Raw genomic sequence first — 10,322 nt, 5'->3', positions numbered from 1 at the left:
CAAATCATCAGAGCAGAACAAAGAACTAACTACAGGACTTACTATAAAGTAGAAAGTGTGGAGAAGCAACAGAAAATATGAAAGGTATGAGAGATGTGATATCACAGGCTGTAAAGTTAAGTGTGGGGAGAGCATGACAAGAGCAAAATGTGCATGTGTGAGGCCAAGAACCAAACTGGCCTGCTGCGGCCTTTCAGGCCCTGGTGAGGGGTCCCAAATTACTGCTTCATATGGCACACATTTCACAAAAGTCAGATTCACAAATATCTGCTACAATTTCACCGAAATAAGGAAAATATTATGGACCTGATGAAAGGGGGGTTTTTTTGGTCCCTAAATATAATGTTATCATTTTTCTCAAAACATACAAAAGAATTCAAGTCCCAAATCTACTGAAAACTATCAGTCTTACATCTGCTTAGGTAATTTAGTACCTTATTTACCATAAGTCTTTCCAAAGAAGAAAAATCTTTAATATGGATTAGTAATAAAAATATTAACCATACCAGACTTTAAAATGTAAATAGGTAAATACAACGCAAAATGCAGACCAGAGTGTTCTTAAGTAGGGAACTTGTTAGTTCCTCTAGTTGGTTTGTTCCTTAACAAGGAACTCTTGTTGCATACAGCTGCTGTGGTTTTGTCTGTATTGTAAAAGGCTTGCTGGTTTGCTGTTATTAGGATAGAACTAAAGAAACAGTGCAGACTGTTTGAGGTAACTTTATTCTAGACATCAAGAGGTGTTTTGGTCAGGTTCTTCACTAAATCCTAATAAAAGGATTGGCTCAACTGTGTTGAGGCAAATAATTTATTTATAATAGTACTTTTTGTCTGTAAAGGCTTAGCAAAGTATTCATATGATATTATTAAAATGCATTTTGCAGAGTTTTAAGACAAAAGCTACAAAATAAAACTTGTTGGAGGTGGAACTAAATACATTGCAGAAAACTACATTTCATCAGAATGGGCATTGCTCACTCAGTAAGTCAAGGAAATGTAATTGTAGAAGATTTTACTACATAACTAATTTCTACTAATGATAAATAAACTACTTGTACAAATATATGCAATAATCTAAAAGCAACGTTCATACAAGTTTGACTTCCACTTGTAATAACTGGAAATACCGCCTGCATTTTTGTGGTAGTGTTAAATATGCTGGGGTTTTGTTTTGTTGTGTTTTTTCTTAATGTCACAGGGATTAAGTTAACACCCTTTGTTAACTTATCCCTCTCTTTATCCATACTGGGGCTAATTTCCAGGGATGCAGGGCATAAATATCTACTTAGGATTCTTAAAAACTCTCTCTTTGGTTATTTGCTTTACTCTTAAAAAGCCTATTTTCTGTATTCTCTTAATTGTGAAGCTGTTAGCTACCATCACTATAAGCAGCTAAGAGACAATGTGAATAATGACATTCAGCAAACAAGCTGAATGCTTTTGTTGTGAAATCCATTTAGTTTATACTGGATCTAGAACATCAGTATCTTGAAAGGGCTTTGAGTCTGGCTCATAATAGAATAGGGAAATAATTACATTTTCTGTAGATATGTGGTAGTTTTCCCAGTGCTGAGGTGTGCAGAATAAACACATTTACAATTTTCAGTAACTATCCAAATACGATAGTAGCAAATATTTCCATGAGCAGGAGACTTCTGACTCAACTTTCCAAATATAAACTGCATGCACACTGGCATTTTCCTCCCACTGAAAAGCCTGCTCTGCGTTGCTACCTGTTTCCATGTAATTTGCAGCAATGTAATAACCTGTAACCTTCTGTTAAATTTGGTTGAAATTGGTCATGACTTCTAACACTACCTGGAAAAATTATGCCAGGCAGACAGAAAACCAAATGCTTGTTCAGGTAGCACAATTACATAGGTTTTATCTTCTCAGGAAAAAGGTTAAAAAGCACATGTGACAAGATACATATTTTTTAAAATTATCTCTTCAGAATTTGGTCACAAATCAGTAATGTGCTTCTTTTAGATTTTTTCCCTATCTTCTGTATCAGTTCTAGGCAGATACGTATTTCTGTATGTTACATACCGCATGTAAGCATACATTTTAAAGCCCATTCTTTCCAAGCTGGCAATCAGGCCCCACTCATTTGATGACTTCCAGACTATCAGTGTTCATAACACTGTTTTGTTCTTGAATTCTCTTATCTCTGTACTTACAGTCTTCACTCCTGTTGATAAAAATGAATAGCATTTTATGGATTAATAATATATCAAAAGTAGGAAGCAAGGATTAAGAAAAAGTTTTATAGTTTTTTAAAGGATCAGAAAACAAACCAGTTATAATTCTGTATAATCCCTAGACCCATTGTACACCTGTAATTTAATCACTGCATGAAATTCTGGTCATGCAGCAGTACCAGTGTAGGAGTTAGTTAGAAAAGCTAAAGAAATTAAACAAGGAGAACATTATGGAGTAGCTTTAATATATGAAGAAAAAAGGCACACTTTTGGGTCCAGCTCCTTTATGGAAGGCAGGATCATGGATGCTATTAAACATGATGGGTGACTCCCCGGTCAGGAGGCTTATAAAGCACCGACTTGACCGCTGGAGGGTTTTTCTTCCCTAAGCCCCCCGTACGGGTTTCAGCATGGTTCTTAAAACATCCTCCTCTACACAGCTCAGCATTCCAGTCTCCAGATGTTACTCAGGTATTCCCTCACGGGGAACCCCATGGAGAATGACAGGATGGTGGGAAAGGAAAGGCTGGCTCTGGAAACCCCAATCCTTACTTTTCCTCCACCAGTTCCTCTCTCCGCTCCCCTTAGCGACGGCGGCGGGTTGCACAAGAAACGCGAAGGCCTGGAGAAGGCAATATACCCGCAGCCGCCTCCCGGCCCCGCCGCCATTTTGGGAAGGCGGGGGAGGGCGAACTACGTCTCCCAGTACGCTCGGCGCCGCGGCGCCATCTTGCCCCGCCGCTCCGCGGGGCAGTTCGGGCCGATAGTAGTGGCGGTAAGCTGAGACATGGCCCTGTTCCCGGCCTTTGCCGGTGCCGCCGAGCCAGGGGAGCCCCCAACCGGCAACAGCGAGGGCTCCAGGAAAGGTAAAGTCCTGGGAGAACCCTCTTTCGCCCAGCAGCCCGCCGCGGCCCGGCCCTCGGGCAGACCTTCCGCTTCCACTCGCCTCAACGCGGAGCCTTCTGCACTGTGCCGGCCTCCCCGCAAACCCCAGCGGGCCTGCTCCGGCCGCCAGCCGGCCCACCCTCCGGCGGGGCAGCCCGGCCCGCCCGGGCGCGCTCCGCCCCCGCCATGCAGTTGCGGCGCGGGCGGTGCTGCTGCTGGGGTCCGGGACCCCGGGCCGCGGGGCTGGGCAGCGCGGCAGAGGGGCTCGCCTGCCCGGCCGGGCGCTGTCGCGGGGGCGGCGTGACCCCGGCCCGGCCCATCCCTCCGGAGCGGAGCGCAGCGCGTATGGCCCGCACAGGCGCACTCCGCGCAAGGCGCGCCGCTGCCCGTGTGAAAAAAGTTACTAGTTACGAATAAAGTTAATTTCTGTGAGATAACTCGCGGGGAACCCGAAATAGGGACGTTCCCATTCCCTTCGCATTGGCGGGTTCTCAGGTGTGTTCAGATTTGCTTCCAGCTAACTGCTTGCTGACGGGTGCTGGAGGCATGGCTCAAATTTGTATACATTCTGTGTGGTGGAGAAGGTTCGCTTTATGCAGAGGCGAGATGGTGGGATTTGTGTGTGTGTGTGTGTTCGGTGTTTGGGTTTTTTTTACTACTAGCCTTGGATAGCTTAAAAAGTGTTTTCTCATTTCCAGGCTTATTAAGCCAAATTTTAGTTGTAAAATTTATTTTTTGAAACGTCACGAGTGAGATTATAATTCAGTATCATTTTGACTGTCATGGTGGCTGTCTAGCAAGTTATATTTTTATTAAATGAGTGAAGAACCCTATCTGGTGTATTGCCAAATGCTGAAATATGCATGACGTTTATTAATTCTACTGGGAGATGTTTTTGAACTATGCTGTTTGCTTGCCAGCTTCCACCACCTTTTAGTCTGCCCATGCTGTAGGCAGCACAGTAAGGGGAAGCATCAAGATAATTGTTTCCCTGGGCTAAATTTCTTGTGTATTTGGTACAGTCAGTGTGATGATTTTTTTAAGCTTTTAGCAGCACAGTCTGGGGTTAGCTTCTTGTTCTACCCAGTTGTGTGTTACCCCTGATGGCATTGCAGCTGTTGATACTGTCTGCCAGTATAGGGGTGTTCTAGCCATGTTTAGGAGCCTTTCTGGTAATGACACTAGGTGCAGTGAGTAGTGGATGCAATAAGATCCCGAATTACAGCTTCTGACAAGAGAGGAGCTGCTCTGCCAGACAGAGGTACAGTAAAACTCTCTAGTAGTAAGACCTTGCTTATGTTTTAAAACTCTGTGATTTTAGCCTCTAGGTTTGTTACACATAGTCTGTGTCGCTGCAGACCATCTGTCTGGAAGATCTAACATCACAGAAGAAGATGTTAAGACTGACTTTTTGGATCTAGAATGTAGTTACTAGCACTGTTTATGAGTTACATTTTGGTCTACTGGAAGTTTTTTGTATGAGAATTATTGGCAAAGCATTAAGAAACACAATTTGTTAGGCTTATGTTTTAGCCAATGTTGTACTTCGTGTTTTAACGACCGTGTTTCAGTATAAGTTATAAAAATTAAGTATTAACTCAGAACCACATTTACACTGTCATATGTCAAATGTCACACGTTCAGCTTGTGAGAACTCGATGGGCAACTTTGCTATCTGTCTGATAGATGACTCTCTCTTCTCAGAGCTGATGTGAAGCCAAAGTCCATCCTAATACAGAGATCACAGAGTATGTTGTATTTAACATGATATGCAAAAGTGAGGTGTCTTTTGCAGTCATTTAGGACTGTTTTGTAGTTCTACTGTAAAAATTGAGGTAATAATGTAAATATGCTGGCCATGTTTCATTCCTCCAACCACCTCTGTCTCATACTCTTTACAAATCCTCCTAAACCACTTACAAGTGCTGCCTGAAATATAAGTATTGATGTACACTTCCTATCCTGCTAGAATGCTGAGTTGCAGCAACCTCTAGAATGCAAAGTAATTTTGTATATGGTTTCTTACAATTATGTTGTCAAGCTTAATTAGTTTCTGGTAAAAGATAAATTACAAATTTATCAGTAGCCATGAACTGTCATAATTAACTGTACTGACAGTAGTAAGCATTATGCACAGCATTATTTACAGTCTGTAACTATTGTATAGGTAGGATGGTGCAGGGTTTTTTGCTGAAAGCAGATTTTCAGGATTCTGAGAGGCAACAGAAGGCTTTGCATAACTCTTAAAAATTGTCTCTGTAGACATGCATGGTAAATTTTAATTTTTTTTTCCTGCTTTGGAAGGTATAAAAGGAATGGTATTGGATTGCTTCTAGTGTTGTGCTCAAACATGTGGATGGTAAACCAAAAACAAGTACATGCATATTATGACAAAAGTCTTTTACATCTTTTATACTTTATGTTCTTAAAGAGTGTAAATATGGTCTGAGAAAGTGATAAACTTTTTAGACATCTGACAAGGAAAAATAAGAAATTGAAAAGGTAAATTTTTAAAGCTTGGAATGCATTTTGATAATTGAAGTGCTTATATCCAACTAACTGATTCAGTGGAGATTATTTACAGGGAGGTTTGGACTTGTATGTTGTGTAATGGAAAAAATTTCAGTTCTTTCCAGAGTATTAGGTCAATTTGATTAAATTGTTCAGAAAACACTAGCTGAAGAATTCTAAACTTTTCCCTGGTGTATCCACAGAGGCATATTGACTGTGCTACAGGAGTTGGTCCTTGCACTGTGGTTCTTCAGTGTTTTAAAAATGCAATTTGATGTCATCTGCTCAGGTAGTACCAAGCTACAGGCACAGTCGGGATTTTTGACTCCATTTCTCAAAGTGAGTTATTCCTTGGAGGTCCCAAAATAATAATTTAACATATAAAAATAAACCTTACCCTGCTTGTGCTCACTGTTGTGATCATATTGCACCAAGTTAGTGAGTGACCTTCACATCTGTAAGGGAATAACAGATACTTTCAGGTAAAGTTAGTTCAAAATGATATTTTGGAACTTTATTTCTAATAATATATGGTAATATATAATTATATATATAAAATATATATAATAAAAATATGGTAATAGGCATTATTTTGCTATATTTAAGGCAAATTTCCTAAGGAAATGTATCTCATGCATGCTTGCAGTGCATGTGTCTGCAGTCTTACTTGCTCAATATCCCTCTCTTCCTCTTCAGGAGTTTTTACCCTTTCAGTCAAATTTGTTGTGGTAAGAGAGAGAAATGGCAAAAATAGAGAAGGTTATAGAGGAGGTCTGTGAAAATCTATGTTTGCTTAGGAAAGGTAAAACTAGATAAAAGTGCCACTGCTGCAAGAGAGGCTATAACATGAATTGAACTGTAACCAGGACAGATAGGCTTGGCAATGAGCATCTGTACCTTAGCCAGCTAACATCTTTGGAGATCACAATCTGACACAGCACAGTCTGCCTCTTGCCCAGCCAGTAATTAAGGGATGTGGCAAAGTACTGTAGAAGGGTCTAGAGATAATTACTGAAGCTGTGGCAGCCATAGGGAGTGTAAAGGGTGGAGGACACAGCTCAGAAATCCAGGCTTCATCCTTTTGTGAGCTGCAGGATTAATTTGCTGGAAGAAGGAGGGGAATCAAAATTTTGCCAACTCACTGTTTTTATTTAAGAATATGGTTCTGGTCTTAGAACAGCCTTCTAAACAGAGAGATCTAAAGATAACGGCTTTCCCCTCTTCTGCCAGTTCAGGTGTAGCCTCTTTTGTTTAAAGTGTGTTTTGTGCCTCAGGGAAATTTATGTGGTTGGTCAGCTCCATGTTTTATTGTGTCTTCAAAAACAGCTGGAGCTTTACTGCTTTCTTTGTGTATTTTCTTCTCTGTTCATTTCATCAATGTGATTAATCATGCTATTTTAAAAAGAAATGTAGCTGTTGATTCCTATTTTCCAGTTTTTAAGACAGAAGCTCTTAATGCTGCTATGGATCTATATCTCCATTTGGAAATCATTTGGCACTGTAGTGCCATAAGGCTTAAAGTTACAAAGTTTTAGTGTACTTTATACATGCAAACATTTTTTTCCTAGTTTGGGCTGGTCCGTATCTAAAGTGTTTACACTGATGAATAATATTAAAAAATGCATTATTGCGTTAATCTTTGGAGGAACTGATATTGTGCTCTTGAAATCAATGAAAAACCTGTTTTGATGTGTACAGCATTTTAAAAGAACTTAGATCAAGGTCTTAAACATCTTAGACTTCTAAGTCTTGAATTCTGAATTTTGTCATCAACAGCTGTATGACTAAAGGTAAATTATTTAACTTGAGCTTACTTTTAAGTGTCATGGGTTTTAGTATTAATATATTTAAAGTGATTTTTGAGCTGTAATTCTTCATTCAAATCAGTACAGGACTACCTTTATTTCTACCAAAAAAATAATACTAGTAAATGATTTATTAGACATTACAAAGGGAAACAATAATTTATTGAAAAGAAGAGAAGCTCAAAGGCTACAGAGAGTATTTTCAAGCCTGAAGTTTGTTATTGGAGGTCTGGCCAAAGACAAATTAGGTACATTTTGTGTATCTGGAACACACATAATAACTTTAAAAAGATATGTCTAGCTAGTAAGTTACACTTCTGTGCTGTTACGTGATACACCTTTGCAACAGAAACTCTGCCAACCAGTAAATTTTTTCTGTTTTGTTAGGTGGATCTTGGTAGTACAACACAAATCAAAACAAAGATGGATTTTTTTAAAGGGAATTAAATGTCTCCTTTAATTCTGTAAATAAATAAAAGGCTTTATACACAGATTAGTTGTACTTACTGAAATCCGGAGTGCTCTGGACCATTGGACTTTCTCTGAATCTGTTTGTTAAAGGAAGACCAGAGTGTGACCAGCAGAAAGACATTGTAGGGTTGCAGTTTGTTCCCACCTTCTTTTACACCGTATATTCATTACCAAAATGAGCAGAAATAATTGAATATAAGGAAGATAATTTTAAAAATCAATATCACAAATAATAAATATATGTCAAATCCTGCAGCATTTGGTATACTGCATGACATATATTGAATAACTCCAATTTGATTATGCAGTTATCAGGTGTATGCATTTATTTAACTCCTCTGTGTTTTAAGTAATATAATGTTTACAGAATTATCCATGAGAAACATGTTGGGTTATTTCATGGAAAATACATAATACAGTTTTTCTAAGTAATTCCAATTTTAGGTTGGTTCTTAATACATCTCTTACAGGATTGAAATAAGACATTAAGGTACTGTTAAAAACACTGTTCCCCAGCAGGGGAAATAATTATTTTGATGTTGTTTGGATATTATCCAGCATAAATCTTTCTCCTTTAAGCTCACTGAAGAGTTTGGAAGAATGCTTTGTGGTAGATTGAGTTTTAGAATCATACACACCTACCTAAAACGAAGACGTTTCTGCCAGGGTGGATTAATTTATATGAAATAGTAGATTTTTATCATATTTTAAATAGGCAAGTAAGGATTGTGGTTTTAAGGTTTCAGTTTTTGTTCTAATTTTACATTAATACATCTTAAGTATTTTCCTGAAAGGGAGAAAAAAACACTGTTATGTTGATTTGCACCGAAGTAGGGTGGTGTATTTGCCTTAGGTTTGGTGATTCTGATTGCCAGGCAGGAAGTTACAATAATATGCATATATATTATACAGCTGAATTTTTTTTTCAGTCTGTCCTACATTTTGGTGAGCTGGGAAATGGTGTGTAGCAGTGTTCTGCAGCGTATTGGTTGGGATGCTTATGGGAAGTGTGTTTTGGTCCTGACAATGTCATGAATTGTTGGTTCTCCTCTGCACAGTTGTGGAGGTTCAAGATGAACCAGGGAAGGTGACTATCCCTACAGGGCCTTTGGTCTTTGGTAGCAGGGGCAGTCTCTTGGGAAACACACGCTGGAGGTTTGCTTCATTGTATGTAGTTCTTGATGAGGTAAATTTAGGTTAACAAACTGTTTTGCAGCCTACTCCATTTTAAATCCTCTTGTGGACAACATTTGAGGGATAAGAGAGAGAAGAAAGAATTTTGGTAGGAAGAGCTATTTCTGAAAGAAACACTTAAGAAGGTGGAGAGGTGTATGGCTTGGCAGGCAATTAGTTCATGCTATTTAAGGATTAGAGGTCAGTGTGGACAAAAGCACAGACACAGGAGTGTGACAGGAAGAATGCTGAGGCAAAAATGATTGTAAACAGCATGGAGAACAGACAGGGAGACCAAATTTAATGTTCCTTTTGTTGTTATCTCCTGTGGTCTGGCACTGAAGAGACTGCTGTTAAATTCTGTGCTAATGCGAAGTAACATTTGTTGTTTAGGTTAGAAAACTTCATGTACTTGAAAGAATTCTAGAAATGAAATTTATGACAATAGTTATAGAAGTTTCAATATCAGTAAAATCTTGGCAAAAAATTCCCCTTCCTCATACTGTCAGTATCTGATCTTATCCAATGACTGAAATGGCTGAGGTCTAGATGCAGAATGATTAATGCTGACTAATATATCAAAACTAACATAATTTAGCTTTTTTTCACACTACTTATAAGCCTAATGGTATTTTGGTGGTTAGAGAGCTGAGAATCCAGTGACAAATTTTGACCTTGTATAAAACGCTTGAGTATTCTTACCAGTAATGGGTGTTGGTATCAATAAAATAGTGTTAAAAATATTTTCCATACAGTGAGTAAATACATTTTTGCAAGTTTACCTAAGTTGCATTACATTAACTACACCTTTCATTTAATTATGTCCTGCTATAATTTTTTCAGTTTTACTTGTTGAATATGTAAATACCTGTATTGTATATAGTGATTATAATTATTTAATAATATAAATATATGAAGATACACTAGAAAATCTTCTTACACACATAACATGTAATATATATGTAGTTAGAATTTTTATGTGGTAAAAATTAATATTAGCTTTGGGGTTTTTAAATTATATAACAATTTATGAAACATATTATCTGCTTTCAATATTAAATTGTAAGTATTATTATATAGTTTCAAGCCTAGATTTATGTCAGGGGAAGATTCTATCTCCTAAATATTTTACCTCTTTACAGCCTAGTGTTCTGCTAAATGGAAATCGCATGGACTGCTTTCCAGTATGCTCAGTTATTACACATGACTTAGTGACATTTGCTGTGAATTTAGCTGTCGGCTGACTAAATTAACCCCCAACTTTAAAAAGCACAGC

General features: G+C 38.4%; 1 protein-coding gene and 1 long non-coding RNA gene across 4 annotated transcripts in view; one reads left to right on the top strand and one right to left on the bottom strand.

Annotated features, from left to right (window-relative positions):
* Window positions 1-704: 704 nt before the first annotated feature.
* On the bottom strand, window positions 705-2,882 carry LOC130152327 (uncharacterized). The gene is made up of 2 exons (XR_008822954.1): window positions 2,754-2,882; window positions 705-2,191 (listed from the first exon to the last, which is right to left on the bottom strand). It is a non-coding gene; the product is annotated as an uncharacterized LOC130152327 (long non-coding RNA).
* Window positions 2,843-10,322, top strand: part of NRDE2 (NRDE-2, necessary for RNA interference, domain containing) — a 30,483-nt gene continuing 23,003 nt past the window's right edge. For 2 of the 3 annotated variants that reach the window (XM_056345710.1, XM_056345709.1), the window contains exon 1: window positions 2,843-3,067. In XM_056345710.1, the coding sequence (XP_056201685.1) occupies window positions 2,989-3,067 (79 nt within the window). In that variant the 5' untranslated portion in view covers window positions 2,843-2,988. Of the gene's footprint in view, window positions 3,068-3,432; window positions 3,582-10,322 lie in introns of those variants that run through there. The other variant, XM_056345711.1, reaches the window with a different exon arrangement.

Source organism: Falco biarmicus, chromosome 7, assembly GCF_023638135.1.
Source record: "Falco biarmicus isolate bFalBia1 chromosome 7, bFalBia1.pri, whole genome shotgun sequence".
Lineage (NCBI taxonomy): Eukaryota > Metazoa > Chordata > Aves > Falconiformes > Falconidae > Falco > Falco biarmicus.
Note: the sequence above shows the minus strand (reverse complement) of the source record. Positions and strands in the feature narration are given on the sequence as shown.